Raw genomic sequence first — 17,131 nt, forward strand, 5'->3', positions numbered from 1 at the left:
TTGCAATTGGCACCTCACGTGCCAAGGAAGTTGCAAAGACTGAGGATTTTATATATATATTTAAGAGATCACTGGAGAAAAAAATAAAAGGTTTAGTACCGGTAATCTCCCCCCTGGAAACACAAACCGAAACTGTCTCTATTTTCAGCTTGTTACAACTTGTAATAAAGTTGTTACATCTTGGCTTAACGTGTTTATGACGTATTAGAACGTTGTTACAACTTGCTATATTGGTTGTTATAACTGGTTAGGTGGTGTTAAAACTTGCTCGAACGTTGTACCAACGTTGTAGTTTCGGTGTGTGTTTGGTGGGGGCCTGGAGGGGTTACAGTTCGTACCTTTTTACACTTGACGAGGGCAATGATGGTGATCAGGTTACCGGGGACACCCAGAACGATGAACAGAACGCAGCAGAACACCGCGAAGTCTAAGAGATGTGGAGGATAGTCTGCGAAGAGCGGCTCCCTGCCATGGGTGACGTTCGCCAAGTTAGCTGAGACGCTGGGATGATGGTAACTCAGATTATGCGTCAGGGCCGATAGATAGGGCCAATCAGAGCCCCCCATCAGTCTCTGAAGTCCCTGGTCCTGCGGAGAACCTAGCGTCTCTTCTCCTGCTTCTAGCGTAAACGATAGAGCCTCTTTAATCATGGACGAAGAATTTTTCGAGGCAGTTGACTCGTCCTGATCTATTGTGGGTGATGCAGAGCCCATCAGGACGCCGATGATGTGGCTACGAGCTCCGTCCCCATCAGAGCTGGTCGCGTTATCCATCGCGTCTTCGCTTAACAAACTACTAAGGTCTTTACTCGAAGTAAAGTTGTAGGCACTCACGGATTGGTTGCTGGACCCTTCCCTCTCACCACTATGTGTGGCATCTTCACTTCTATTGACACTACGCAAGTCACTGAAATAGCCAGCGGTGGCTTCCCTGTACACCAATCCTAGCATTCTATGCACACTATTCTCTGTCAGATTCTTGACCCCTTTTCCCTGATCTGCTTCAGGATAGAGTAGAGAATAGGGCCCGGTTTCGGCCACAGTTGCGCCTCCACCCTCACCTCCACCAGATATCTGGCGAACATCGTCTCTGGATATCGCGGGTTCCGAAGCCTGGGTGACCTGATGGGGCTCTAGTGAGAGCCACGCGTGTAGCGCCGCCTCTGCAGCAGATGGAGAAGGCTCTCCAGCAGTCATCATCAACTACAGAGTCTGAGTTCGATAAGGCAGCTCGAGCGCCATCTTGTAGGAAGCGTTGCGCCTCACCAAGTCTCCTCTATCATGCCTCTACAGCCTCTTCAACTCTCTTCGTAGCTCTCTTCGGAAGCCGTCAACTCCGTCAGACATTCTGGCTGTAATAAAGGAGAAAATGACAATTTGTTATATATATCCAGAAGATAACTATAGGAATATAATATATAAATATAAAAAGAATATATGTATATATATATATATATATATATATATATATATATATATATATATATATATATATATATATATATATATATATATATATATATATACAAAGTCAGAATGCCATCTAGTTTTCTAATTGGAAAACTAAAAATAGTTATGAATTAGATATTATCAATCTGTTTAAATTAGTTTTTTTTTTTTAATTCGTTGTAGATACCATTGGGTGGTTTGGACATGGTCTTTACCAAGGCAATTTGGTCACCAATCACTGGCTCTCTGAAACAACGGAAATTCCTGGCATCTGGGAAGACTTCATAAGTTGAAAGATTACATTTTGTGCATTGAAATGGGGAGATAAGTACTTTGATGGTGAGAATTTCTGTGGCAGGAGGAATTGAGATGATAACCAGGTATAACCCCCCAGTTCAACGCCGAAACAACGCCTTCGACGGTGATTCAACGTCACGTTTAGTTACTGTGATCTCTGATATCAGGCAGTTTGAATGAAGAGGAAGGGATATCGAGCCCGGATACCGGACTGTGGTGTGTAAGAGTTCCAGGATAATGGACTTGGATCGGATTAAAACAGGATTTTTATGGAATGATTGTTCAGGCCATCTGTATTGAACCCCTACCCCCATTTCACCCCCCCCCCCCACACACACATATGCACTTCTCAGACGCACACAAGCATATTGCTATGCAGTCACATGTGTACCATTTATATAGTTACGCATGCACGCAAACCCAGTGAAACACACATATATACTTAATCACAGTATTACATATACGCACATAGTTACCTGAATCATTTAGAATGAGGTTGGATACATGTAACAAATACATATGCATAAACTCAGCGATACAATTACACATACCAAAATAACATAGTTGCTCAAAGACAATGTTAATTAAGCTTTTATTAACTTCATGCTTACATAACCCTCCCGCCAGTGTTGTGCAGAACCGGGTGGAAAATGTTGAAAATAATGTACCGGTATATTTTTAGGGAAGTATGTTAGTAATTAACTAGACCGGAAATGTTATAATTTTAATTTTTTTGCGGCTGGGATGTCCTGCTGCTAAGAATCCATAAATATATAATTTATAAAGAAATGTTTATTTTCTGTCGATTATTTTTTCGTCTGATAGTTATTCCCATAATTTTTTTTCATTTTGATAGAATACATTTTAAGCCAATGGATTTTTTTGTCCTTTCTGATGTAATTTTTTTTCATTTTGATAGAATACATTTTAAGCCAATGGATTTTTTTGTCCTTTCTGATGTAATTTTTTTTCATTCCAATAGTCTGGGATACTGGATTTACAAAGTTTACAAAGGTGGGATGGACAAATTGTGACCACTCCCCCGTCCCCTGAAAATAGTCAGTGAAATGTGGTTGGCCGAGTCCCTAGAGTTCTTCATTCGAAAATGATTTACGTGAATTCAATATTTCACTCAAAGAGAGGGTTGGGGGGAGGGAATTGTGGGGGATATGGATGGAAGAAGAGGGAGGATGTTGGATATTAGGAAGGAGAGAGAGGGAAGGAAGGGGGGTGAAGGGAGGGTATAGGATGAAGGGAGAATTGGGAGAGAGAGAGAGAGAGAGACCCGGGCACCGCCGGATACTCCTCTCTTCTAGTTAGCCATGTAAATATATACACTGATATTAACCATATATTTAAGCATATAAACATATTTAATGTATGTATATGTTCAAAATATGAAATATATATATCTTCAAGATGTTCAACCATTGACTTACTCTAACACTGGACAAAAAAACATAGAAAGGGAGAGTGAGTGAGTGAGTGAGTGGTGAGTGGGTGAGTGAGTGAGTGAGTGAGTGAGTGAGTGAGTGAGTGAGTGAGTGGGTGAGTGAGTGAGTGTGTCGTGACTTTCATCCATCGACGGTGTGTATTCAATTGAAAAAGTATGTAATCTCTTCATATGCATATTACCACTATTTATTTACAAAGGAACATTAAACGCATTAGGGACCATAAAGTCACAGGTATTAACGTCCCTTATTAGGGCCATTAAACTGTGGCCTAACCTAACTGTTCTTGCCTAACGGTGCTTAGCTAACAATTACGACGGTAGAATGAGATTTAGATCCTTATACCTCGCCTAATTGCGATATTTTACCTCCCTCATACGTTATATATATATATATATATATATATATATATATATATATATATATATATATATATATATATATATATATATATATACATATATATATATATATATATATATATATAATATATATATATATATATATATATATATATATATATATATATATATATATATATATATATATATATATATATATATATATATTTATCTTTATTGACCTTCCTGTTCCTTGAAGTACCTTGTTGAGATATTTCCTTGCATTTATTAGACTCATTTGTATGTCAAGTTTGACCGATTTTCTCCTAATATATGAAAGGTATCTATGTCCACTTTGCCTAGTCCCTTACGTATGTTGCATGTCGTGATCAAGTCCTCTCGATGCCTTCTCTTCGCTAGGGGTGTGAGTTTGAGTTCTCTTAAAGCAGTTCTTTTAAACTTCTCTACGTTATAGTTATGGAATAGTGTTTTATGCTCAGAATACTGACGTGTTCGTTCTTCGTTTGGATTTACGAACGAAACTAACTCCAAACGTTTGTATTTCTTCAATTGCTTGCCGTTCCTTCTCCAGCTTCCCACGAATGAGTCGGTATTGAATGATTTTATGGGAATGGGTCATTTGCATCTATACGTGTCAAGGGTCTCAGTTCTAACAATGGTCCAGATTATCCAAATTGCTTCCTCAGGAGACGAGGGAGTGTCTCCAGATCATCCCACCACTAAGCTTGTCTGTACACACACACACACACCTTTAAGCTGACTCGAGACACACCTCACATGACGGTCTCATGCCTCCAGGTCTCTGTGGTTTGATTGCGGGTCCTCAAGACGTCTCGTTGGGTCGTCACCTTTAATAGGGTGTGAGGAGATACACGTTCAGCATCCCTCAGAGAGCAGACTTATCTCCATTTCATCTTGAGTACAGGAATTCGGTTGCTTCCTGTATCTTAATTTATTCATTGCCTTTGTGAGAAAATTTTGTATTGTGTTTCTGTGTTCAGTCAGTTGATGAAATATAGTTGATTTTTGTTAATATTAATATGGCCTGTACTACATTTCATGGAAACTAATGGTTGATGCTGAAATCTCTGTGACGTGTAACAGAAATATTTATTTTAATAATGGTTTAATAATAGTGGTGAGTGTAAGGGGGGGGGGGGGTAGGGGTGTGTAGGGGAGTGTGGTCGTTGTAGGGGTGGTAGTTTAGGAGGGGAGGGAAGTGAGGGGGGGTAGTAGTAACAAACAGGCTTATATATTCCTGCAGTAATTGGTTTGCATCATATAATTCGCTGTAGAGGACTGGTACCGGCTATGGTGGGTATGACTTAAGTTTCCGGTCCACGTTTCCCATCTGGCTAGTTTGTTTACAATTTAATTGTTATATATCATTACAGTGCCATGATTATATATATTAACAAAAAATAATATTACATTCTGTGTCAAAATAGGCCTAGATAGTTATTTTTTAGTGTTTTAGCTTCGTTTGCAAGTTTTTTTAAGTTACATGATAAATGTGAAGCATTTTGAGCATGTGGGTTTTGAGCATGTGGAGTGGAGCACTTCTAGTAATATGGGGAAGAGGAGCACTTAAGAGTAATATTGGGGGGTAGTGGAGCACTTCCTGGATTATGGGGAAGTGGAGCACATCCAGTAATATGAGGAAGTGGAGCACTTAGAGTAATATTGGGGGGTAGTGGAGCACTTCCTGGATTATGGGGAAGTGGAGCACATCCAGTAATATGAGGAAGTGGAGCACTTAGAGTAATATTGGGGGGTAATTGGAGCACTTCCTGGATTATGGGGAAGTGGAGCACTTCCAGTAATATGTGGAAGTGGAGCACTTAGAGTAATATTGGGGGGTAATTGGAGCACTTCCTGGATTATGGGGGAGTGGAGCACTTCCAGTAATATGAGGAAGTGGAGCACTTAGAGTAATACTGGGGGGTAATTGGAGCACTTCCTGGATTATGGGGGAGTGGAGCACTTCCAGTAATATGTGGAAGTGGAGCACTTTCATTAATATTGGGGAGTAGTGGAGTACTTCCTGTAATATGGGGTGAGGGAGCACTTCCAGGAATGTGGAGGCGTGGAACAATTCCCGAGAAACACTTCCAACGTTATCAACCGCGAGATATGTGTCAAATACAATTAGTTCATAATAACTGGAACAAACTGCTAGATAAAGTGTCTTTACCCACAGTCATGAGGCATAGTGAGGAACAGACAAGGTGGATAATGGCAAATGATACTGTGTCACCTCCCTCTAACTACGTTTATAGATGATTAAAAAGGCCAATAATCCCATATTTACTCTTCAATTAGCATTATCAATTAATCAATAAACTAAAATACATATTTGCAATGAAAGTCAAGATTTGATAAAGGGTTCAGAACATGTCCAAAAAATGCGTCAGTTCAGATTCGTTACGTCTTAATCAGCGAGTAGTAGAAGTTATTGATATCTTTCCTCAAACTAGGAGACGGGGAAGCGAGGCATCAAGAGGGCAGCTTGAAGTAGTTCTGCATCAGAATAGTGGTTGCAACGTCTGTATCATTTAAGGGGTTATATTACACGACGGTCATATACTTAATGGGGGTCTACAGGGCCGGAGCGGAAGCCACATCTACACAGAATTAATGTCTTGGCAGTATTCTGTGTCTCCCATTCTGTGTGTGGGGTTGTTGTGGTGATTACTGGTGGATTTTACCTATCAGTGCTTATGAGGAAGTAAGGTTTAGCTCTTTATGTATCGTCTTCTGATTTGTTATACCTGTTGAATGTTAAATTGATCTTCTAGACGTTCGAATTCTTTGTCGAATCTAGCATTAAGGTCTAGGGAGCCGGTCGGCCGAGCAGACTGCACGCTGGACTTGTGATCCTGTGGTCCTGGGTTCGATCCCGGGCGCCGGCGAGAAACAATGGGCAGAGTTTCTCTCACCCTATGCCCCTGTTACCTAGCAGTAAAATAGGTACCTGGGTGTTAGTCAGCTGTCACGGGCTGCTTCCTGGGGGTGGAGGCCTGGTCGAGGACCGGGCCGCGGGGACACTAAAGCCCCGAAATCATCTCAACATAACCTCAAGATAACTGGAAGGTTGTGGAAGGAGGTGGTGTCCAGAGCTTCTTCTTTGGCTGTCTTCCCTTTGTCGAGCACCTGTGAAGGGGTTCGAGTATTTCAAACGTCGACTTGCTTGCATTTTCAGCCTGTCTTCTAATATATTCTTGTCTTGCTTTCTATAAATTCAAACAGACTGTCTTTGTCCACATTGTCTGTTGTCTGTATTTTGTATGTTGTGATCATATCACCTCTGTTTCTAATATCCTCTAGGATTATGAGATCGTTTCTTTATTATCGTTCTTTATTAACATTGGAACAGTGTTCAATACCTGTGTTATTGAGGGTAGCCTCACTGGAGCAGTGTTTATGAATTTGGGTTGTGAAGATTCAAAGCTGTTAATCTAATCAATGTAAATAAAACCTTCATGATTACTGGAAGATGATTAGGTTTCGTAATTAGATTGGCCAGCTTTGTATGAAAGCTTATAGAGCCCTGGATATGTATTGAACCTGACGTTCCGTTCACTTAAGACACTTGAACAAGGCTCATCGTGTGTTGTTGAACATGGTGTTATAGCACTATGTTCACTATCGGAACACGAGTGAAAGTCACCCTTAGGGGTCAGTTATCTTGAGGTTATCTTGAGATGATTTCGGGGCTTTAGTGTCCCCGCGGCCCGGTCCTCGACCAGGCCTCCACCCCCAGGAAACAGCCCGTGACAGCTGACTAACACCCAGGTACCTATTTACAGCTAGGTAACAGGGGCATAGGGTGAAAGAAACTCTGCCCATTGTTTCTCGCCAGCGCCCGGGATCGAACCCAGGACCACAGGATCACAAGTCCAGTGTGCTGTCCGCTCGGCCAACCGGCTCCCCTATCACCCCTATTGACCACCGGGTCAAATATACTTTTTAAAATCTGTTGACAGCATCCTCCTCCTTGTCTAGTCCTGTTCAGCAGAGTTCTCACTGTGGTAAAGAATCACATTTTCTTATATTGTTTCTTATATACACAATCTTTCTCACCATGATTGTAAGTTGTAATATTTCCATTCCTTTCTCACCCAGTCGTTCTTTGGGAGAATTAATGTCTCATTCTCGTCTGTTTTATAACGACCAATTTGATAGTTATGGATATTGAACTCTGAAATCACAATAAGGTTATATATAAGAAAATACTAAGGTAATTTTCTTTGGATATTGTGTTTCTATTCTTCATGGACAATAATATATAATTGTGGTCACAAATATGGGGCTTATTGGACGTATTTCTGGAAATAAGTACTTACCTTACCTAATTGTGCTTGCGGGGGTTGAGCTTTGGTTCTTTGGTCCCGCCTCTCAACTGTCAATCAACTGGTGTACAGGTTCCTGAGCCTACTGGGCTCTATCATATCTACACTTGAAGCTGTGTATGGAGTCAGTCTCCACCTCATCACTGCCTAATGCATTCCATTTGTCTACTACTGAAAAAATTCTTTCTAATATCTCTATGGCTCATTTGGGCACTCAATTTCCACCTGTGTTCCGTAGTGATCTTTATCTACCCTAGGTGTGTGTGTGTGTGTGTGTGTGTGTGTGTGTGTGTGTGTGTGTGTGTGTGTGTGTGTGTGTGTGTGTGTGTGTGTGTACTCACTTAGTTGTACTCACCTAGTTGTGTTTGCGGGGGTTGAGCTCTGGCTCTTTGGTCCCGCCTCTCAACCGTCAATCAACAGGTGTACAGATTCCTGAGAATCTGTATTTCTCTTGTGTGTGTGTGTGTGTGTGTGTGTGTGTGTGTGTGTGTGTGTGTGTGTGTGTGTGTGTGTGTGTGTGTGTGCACGCGCGCGCGCGTGTGACAAGAAGTGTTTGTAGACACATTTGTGTGGGGTACATTTATAAAGGGTGTTTGCGAGCGAAGGGGCGATTGCCTTGGAATATTGGGGCGAAGCGATTGGTAGTGTAGGGAGGCGACGGTGAAATATTTACATACGGGTTAAATGTGTTTACAGCGTAATGTTTATGTCAAAGATTAGGTGCATTTACGTTGGGGTGTGTGAGGGGTGAAACGTCCATATGAGGGCAGATTACCACCCATCAGGTGACAATTCTAATGCAAAACAGAGTATTGTATATAAAGTTCCCACAATCACTATAGACAGTGAAGTTATAACGTAAATAAACTAGGCATTTAATTCACTGATATAATATGAACCGAAGGAAGGACCACAGGATCACGTGTCCAGTGTACTGTCCGCTCAGCCACCGGGTCCACAAAGTAGCTAAGAGCCATTGGCTAGAAGCATCATCTTTACCCGTCGACTACATGCTTAAAGGGAGTCTTAGCGTCTAGCAAGAGAGTCATTGAGAGGGCGCGCCAGATTAAGCATGAGTTGGGATTTAACCGGCGAAAACATGAGGCCTCCTTAACGTGAACTGTCAGTAAGGGAACTCTGGAGGATGAATTACTAGTATGGTGTGGCTCTTGTTAGTATGGTGTGGCTCTTGTTAGTATGGTGTGGCTCTTGTTAGTATGGTGTGGCTCTTGTTAGTATGGTGTGGCTCTTGTTAGTATGGTGTGGCTCTTGTTAGTATGGTGTGGCTCTTGTTAGTATGGTGTGACTCTTGTTAGTATGGTGTGGCTCTTGTTAGTATGGTGTGGCTCTTGTTAGTATGGTGTGGCTCTTGTTAGTGTGGTGTGGCTCTTGTTAGTATGGTGTGGCTCTTGTTAGTATGGTGTGACTCTTGTTAGTGTGGTGTGGCTCTTGTTAGTGTGGTGTGGCTCTTGTTAGTGTGGTGTGGCTCTTGTTAGTATGGTGTGGCTCTTGTTAGTATGGTGTGACTCTTGTTAGTGTGGTGTGGCTCTTGTTAGTATGGTGTGGCTCTTGTTAGTATGGTGTGGCTCTTGTTAGTATGGTGTGGCTCTTGTTAGTATGGTGTGGCTCTTGTTAGTGTGGTGTGGCTCTTGTTAGTATGGTGTGGCTCTTGTTAGTATGGTGTGGCTCTTGTTAGTGTGGTGTGACTCTTGTTAGTGTGGTGTGGCTCTTGTTAGTGTGGTGTGGCTCTTGTTAGTGTGGTGTGGCTCTTGTTAGTGTGGTGTGGCTCTTGTTAGTATGGTGTGGCTCTTGTTAGTGTGGTGAGGCTCCTGTTAGTATGGTGTGGCTCTTGTTAGTATGGTGTGGCTCCTGTTAGTATGGTGTGGCTCTTGTTAGTATGGTGGGGCTCCTGTTAGTATGGTGTGGCTCTTGTTAGTATGGTGTGGCTCTTGTTAGTATGGTGAGGCTCTTGTTAGTATGGTGTGGCTCTTGTTAGTATGGTGGGGCTCCTGTTAGTATGGTGTGGCTCTTGTTAGTATGGTGGGGCTCTTGTTAGTATGGTGTGGCTCTTGTTAGTATGGTGTGGCTCTTGTTAGTATGGTGGGGCTCCTGTTAGTATGGTGTGGCTCTTGTTAGTATGGTGTGGCTCTTGTTAGTATGGTGTGGCTCTTGTTAGTATGGTGTGGCTCCTGTTAGTATGGTGTGGCTCTTGTTAGTATGGTGTGGCTCTTGTTAGTATGGTGTGGCTCTTGTTAGTATGGTGTGGCTCTTGTTAGTATGGTGTGGCTCTTGTTAGTATGGTGTGGCTCTTGTTAGTGTGGTGTGACTCTTGTTAGTGTGGTGTGGCTCTTGTTAGTATGGTGTGGCTCTTGTTAGTATGGTGTGGCTCTTGTTAGTATGGTGTGGCTCTTGTTAGTGTGGTGTGGCTCTTGTTAGTGTGGTGAGGCTCCTGTTAGTATGGTGTGGCTCTTGTTAGTGTGGTGAGGCTCCTGTTAGTATGGTGTGGCTCTTGTTAGTATGGTGGGGCTCTTGTTAGTATGGTGTGGCTCTTGTTAGTATAGTGTGGCTCTTGTTAGTATGGTGGGGCTCTTGTTAGTATGGTGTGACTCTTGTTAGTATGGTGTGGCTCTTGTTAGTATGGTGTGGCTCTTATTAGTATGGTGTGGCTCTTGTTAATATGGTGTGGCTGTCGTTAGTATAGTGTGGCTCTTGTTAGTATAGTGTGGCTCTTGTTAGTATAGTGTGGCTCTTGTTAGTATAGTGTGGCTCTTGTTAGTATAGTGTGGCTGTCGTGTCTAGTTTGTGCTGGTAAAACAATTCCTGAGTTTCTATAATATTCTGCAAGTACCTCGTAGCCTTAGTTAACTCATTGTTAACTATCTTCTTTTTCTCAGATGTTCAACATTTAAACTAATCAAAAATAAGCTAATTATGTTAGCTGGAAGTATCCTTCCATTTATTCCTTTTGGATTCATTTGTCTGTTTTGATGTCTTTCAGGCACTAACTACCAAATTAGTACCATTGGCATGGTACTAATGCAGAGTGATGAAGGTTATCTTCTTGAGGTTATCTTGAGATGATTTCGGGGCTTTAGTGTCCCCGCGGCCCGGTCTTCGACCAGGCCTCCACCCCCAGGAAGCAGCCCGTGACAGCTGGCTAACACCCAGGTACCTATTTACTGCTAGGTAACAGGGGCATTCAGGGTGAAAGAAACTTTGCCCATTTGTTTCTGCCTCGTGCGGGAATCGAACCCGCGCCACAGAATTACGAGTCCTGCGCGCTATCCACCAGGCTACGAGGCCCCTGTCAAGGTAGTCAGGATGGGACTAATTAAGTACCTGAACATAATAAACCTATATGAAAAGAACATTTAAAAGAGGAAATAGTAAATAAAAATGGGACAGATAGTTATTAAAGAACAAATAGTAATGCAAATCTAGACCATCATCACTGGAAAATAGGTACAAAATATTTAAGGGACATGTTTCTACTCTAATTGACTTAATTGCCCTAATTGCGTTTCTACCCTAATTGTGCATCTTGAAGATGCGCCGAGGTCAATTAACCTCTCTCTTTCTCTCTCTCTCTCTCTCTCTCTCTCTCTCTCTCTCTCTCTCTCTCTCTCTCTCTCTCTCTCTCTCTCTCTCTCTCTCTCTCTCTCACTGTCTGTCTCTGCCTCTCTCTCTCACTGTCTGTCTCTGCCTCTCTCTCTCTCTATGCCTCTCTCTCTCTCTCTCTCTCTCTCTCTCTCTCTCTCTCTCTCTCTCTCTCTCTCTCTCTCTCTCTCTCTCTCTCTCTCTCTCTCTCTCTCTCTCTCTCTCACTGTCTGTCTCTGCCTCTCTCTCTCTCTCTGCCTCTCTCTCTCTCTCTCTCTCTCTCTCTCTCTCTCTCTCTCTCTCTCTCTCTCTCTCTCTCTCTCTCTCTCTCTCTCTCTCTCTCTCTCTCAGACCGGGTCAGTCGTTCTGCGTTTGTAGTGGAAAAAAATCGTAGAGAGTATATTAACGATTAACGAGATTAACCCGGCTGTTGTGGTTCGCATTCCTAATATCTAGTGAGAAAATATTGATTCCACTAATAGATTGATGGTTCTGTGGTTGATGTATAGTAATGGAATGCTGTGTAAATAATAGAGAAGCCTTGACTTTTTAATTGTGACAATGAATCCCATTTATCAATTACTATTTTTTTTTACAGAATTTGCTTGTAAACCAAAAATATTATCAGACTTTCTGGCAATTTACAATAAAGTTGGTAATGATAAATTTTGTAGCGTAATAAAGTAATTTATCAGCCTAAATAGCAAGCGGAATGTTTTATTGATTTTTAGTCACAGTTTATTTATTATTTCACTTTACAAACATATTTACTTAATAGAAATAGCCTCTCAAAAAATGGACATTTTCAAGAGGAAACTAGATTTATTCCTCCAAGGAGTGCCGGACCAACCGGGCTGTGGTGGGTATGTGGGCCTGCGGGCCGCTCCAAGCAACAGCCTGGTGGACCAAACTCTCACTAGTCAAGCCTGGCCTCGGGCCGGGCTTGGGGAGTAGAAGAACTCCCAGAACCCCATCAACCAGGTATATGTGGGCCTGCGGGCCGCTCCAAGCAACAGCCTGGTGGACCAAACTCTCACAAGTCGAGCCTGGCCTCGGGCCGGGCTTGGGGAGTAGAAGAACTCCCAGAACCCCATCAACCAGGTATGAACCAGGTAGCCTAGTGGTGACAGTGTGTTCCCCGCGTATATCTTTAATCGTGCAAATTTCATACCATGTAAGCTAATGTTGCTAGAATCTAATCAGGTCTAGACCTTCTCACTAATAATGTGGAAGACCACACACACACAAACTCGTACATGACTGCGTATATTTGCAAGTGTGTGTGTGTGTGTGTACTCACCTAGTTACTCACCTAGTTGTGCTTGCGGGGGTTGAGCTCTGGCTCTTTGGTCCCGCCTCTCAACCGTCAATCAACAGGTGTGTGTGTGTGTGTGTGTGTGTGTGTGTGTGTGTGTGTGTGTGTGTGTGTGTGTGTGTGTGTGTGGCTAAGAGCGAGCATCTGCTTTATGCATGAATCTACATTCACTGCGAAATACTGGCTTACATGGATAACCTCATGTGTGCTGGCGTCTGGCTTTATTGGTTAAATGCTCACAGTGTGTGTGTGTGTGTGTGTGTGTGTGTGTGTGTGTAATATCTGTGTGTGTGTGTGTGTGTGTAATATCTGTGTGTGTGTGTGTGTGTGTGTAATATCTGTGTGTGTGTGTGTACTCTAAACTTGTAATCTGAGATATTGTGATATCATGATATTATACAGCCTTCTTTTAGACGCTATTGACATGAAGGACTGCCATAGATTTTATTAATTACATTAGTATGTATAAATATATGTAATGAATATGGTGTTGAGGTTTGAATATTATTTTGGGTAAAAAAGATGGGGGTAGGTCGAATTCTGGTATGTCATATCTGCCGTTAAGAGAGAGAGATAGATAGAGAGAGAGAGAGAGAGAGAGAGAGAGAGAGAGAGAGAGAGAGAGAGAAAGAGAGAGAGAGAGAGAGAGAGAGAGAGAGAGAGAGAGAGAGAGAGAGAGAGAGAGAGAGAGAATATTATGTTTACTCAAATATTTTAGGACAGGAGTTTGTTTACATGGGAGAAACTCAAGGCCTAAAAACTATTAGTTCCCACATTCGGTAAGTCTCAGAAATGTTTTAGTGAACCCTCACCCGAAATACACCTTCCCGTTTTCTTTAAATTGACTTTCCCTATTTTTAATTATTTTTTTGCATATTTTTTTGAGTTAAGAGTGTCATAGGATCACGAAATCATGAGATTAATAACATTATCAATAAGAAATGTAATTGATAAGCATTTATTAAAGCGGATAATTGATTTTTATTACATTTTGGACCTCAGTGAGGTACACTGATGTTTGTTGGTAAAGGAATATTAATGGTTGGACAGGTGTGAGAGGTGGGCAGATCTGTGCCAGAAATCGGGTGTAGATATACACTCTTCTCAGCCACCGTGGAGGGTGTAGATACACTCTCCTGCCATGGTGGGGGGTACACACACACACACACACACACACACACACACACACACACACACACACACACACACACACACACGCACACACGCACACACACACGCACACACGCACACACACATCTCCCACAACCTCCACTACAGTAAACTCCTTCCTTGCCCTCCCTCAACCACACTCATTAATTCTGTGTGGCCATACTAACACTCCACAACCTGGCGCAGACACGCACCGCACGCAACACACACACACACACACACACACACACACACACACACACACACACACACACACACACACACGCTAATGTACAGGTTCCCCAGGAACCTGTACATTAGTTGATTGACCGTTGAGAGGCGGGACCAAAGAGCCAGAGCTCAACCCCCGCAAACACAACTAGGTGAGTACAGGCCTCTGAGGCTGACTCCATACACACTTTCAACTGTAGATATGATAGAGCTCAATAATCTCAGGAACCTGTACACCAGTTGATTGACAGTTGAGAGACGGGACCAAAGAGCCAGAGCTCAACCCCCGCAAGCACAAATAGGTGAGTGTACACACACGCGCGTGCACTGGACCTAATGACACTAAAAAAAAGTTGAAGGGGAAAAAAAAGTGTAACGTAACCGCCATTACTTAAACATAAAAATTTTGACGAGAATTTAGAAAGTGGAAAAGTTGAAAATATTTTTAAAGAATATTACGTGAACATAATATCAAGTTGAGACACAGACGAGAGGACATAGCATCAACCTAGTGATATAATAATGATATCTGAGGCCTTCAGATATCAGATCTAAATGCAGGTATTTTATAATTATATATCTATAATTTGGTATATGTGTATGAGATAAAGATGATAGAATTTATTGATGTTTAATGTGATTAGTGAAATCTTCTCTCCCACATCCCATTTATCGCTGGGGATGGTGTAGAATTCACGGTGTGTGATAGCGAAATAGATCATACTTCGAGTAGGATTGCGAAATATATGTGACTTCAAGTAGGATTGCGAAATATATATGACTTCGAGCGGGATTGCGAAATATATATATGACTTCTAGCAGGATTAAAATTTTTTTTGACTTCTAGCATGATTAAAAAATACATTTGACTTCTAACGGGATTAAGAAATGCATTTGACTTCTAACGGGACTAAGAAATACATTTGACTTCTAGCAGGATTAAAAAATACATCTGACTTCGAACAAGATTGCGAAATAGCTTGTATTCTGAACAAGATTAATAAATTATTTGACTATGAACAGGATTATGAAATATATTTGACTTTCCTATCTGTATTATTCTATGCAAATGTAGTTTGATTTAATGTAGTGAGAAATTTAGATAATTTAAGATTATTATGAACTTTAGGGGCGCTGAAACTTCGCTTTAGTGGCATAGGCCTATTTATTTCTCACCAGAACGACCAAGCTGTTGTTGTCTGTTGATGGTGAGGGATGAACACCAGGTAGTGGTAGTCAATCACACAGGTAAACCCCAGTTTACACACGGCCTACTGTATATATATGTGTGTGAGGGGGGGGGGGGTTATGGCACTCAACACTGAAGATTGCCTCAAGGAAAATGAGTTTACCTTCCGAACTACAGTAGGAAACCTATTTAAATAGTATACCTATTTACCAATTTTTGTTTTTGTCAACTATTTAGTGGCGTTGAACGCCCATTTGGCCTATCCAGTGATAAACTATTTGCGTAAATAATAGACTCGGTTCAGGTCTTGTCTGGGATAATATCCGTCAGTATATTTGGAGTAGTTTCAATAGTCTGGTGAAGCAATCTCGCTTTGGTAGAGATTTATATGTGACTAGTTTTATGAGGGGAGAGCCACCTGGTGAGGGCATGTCTTGGCAGACACTGAGGCTGAAATGCCCAGACGATGGCTGAGATGCCCAGACGATGGCTGAGATGCCCAGACGATGGCTGAGATGCCCAGACGATGGCTGAGATGCCCAGACGATGGCTGAGATGCCCAGACGATGGCTGAGATGCCCAGACGATGGCTGAGATGCCCAGACGATGGCTGAGATGCCCAGACGATGGCTGAGATGCCTAGACGATGGCTGAGATGCCCAGACGATGGCTGAGATGCCCAGACGATGGCTGAGATGCCCAGACGATGGCTGAGATGCCCAGACGATGGCTGAGATGCCCAGACGATGGCTGAGATGCCCAGACGATGGCTGAGATGCTCAGACGATGGCTGAGATGCCTTGACGATGGCTGAGATACCCAGACGATGTCTGAGATGCCCAGACGATGGCTGAGATGCCCAGACGATGGCTGAGTTGCCTTGACGATGGCTGAGATGCCTAGACGATGGCTGAGATGCCTAGACGATGGCTGAGATGCCTAGACGATGGCTGAGATGCCCAGACGATGTCTGAGATGCCCAGACGATGGCTGAGATGCCCAGACGATGGCTGAGTTGCCTTGACGATGGCTGAGATGCCTAGACGATGGCTGAGATGCCCAGACGATGGCTGAGATGCCTAGACGATGGCTGAGATGCCTTGACGATGGCTGAGATACCCAGACGATGGCTGAGATACCCAGACGATGGCTGAGATACCCAGACGATGGCTGAGATGCCCAGACGGAGGCTGAGATACCCCTGGAAGAACCAGGGTTTGGAATGTTTTGCTCGAGGCAACAAAGTTGTGAAAACTTTGATCACTCGTCTTGTGCCTTCAGGCAGACCTGAGTCACGAGGCAAGAGAATACATTCTCTGTACACTGCGAAAAAAGAAACGGAAAACGAGCTTGAGCCGAAATTTTGCTGCGGATTTGTTAAAAGTTTTCGTTTAATATTATAGAGCAGACGTAAATTGGTAGTTTAGTTGACGATCTGTGGTAGAGGTTACTGTGAGGGGCAACTGAGATAAATGCTGAATACTCGACAGGATCCACCGGGTAATACTGGGACCCGTCTTGTATGGGACCATTTTGGTCCCAGGACCCCTCATGTCCCAGGGGCCCTTATGTCTCAGGACCCCCAATGTCCCACCACACACCCATGTACTCCCAGTGCAGACGAGGAGTCACAATAACGTGGCTGAAGTATGTCGACCAGACCACACACTAGAAGGGTGAAGGGACGACGACGTTTCGGTCCGTCCTGGACCATTCTCAAGTTGAAAGTACAGTACA

At 42.8% G+C, this 17,131-nt stretch overlaps 1 protein-coding gene across 1 annotated transcript in view; it reads right to left on the reverse strand.

Annotated features, from left to right (window-relative positions):
- LOC123748477 (D(2) dopamine receptor) overlaps nt 1–17,131 on the reverse strand; it is a 76,157-nt gene that overhangs the window by 35,680 nt on the left and 23,346 nt on the right. Inside the window, exon 2 of the mRNA XM_069317635.1 lies at nt 339–1,351. Coding sequence (XP_069173736.1) covers nt 339–1,199 — 861 coding nt within the window. The 5' untranslated portion in view covers nt 1,200–1,351. The remainder of the gene's footprint in view (nt 1–338; nt 1,352–17,131) is intronic.

Source organism: Procambarus clarkii, chromosome 88 (assembly GCF_040958095.1).
Source record: "Procambarus clarkii isolate CNS0578487 chromosome 88, FALCON_Pclarkii_2.0, whole genome shotgun sequence".
NCBI classification, from domain to species: domain Eukaryota; kingdom Metazoa; phylum Arthropoda; class Malacostraca; order Decapoda; family Cambaridae; genus Procambarus; species Procambarus clarkii.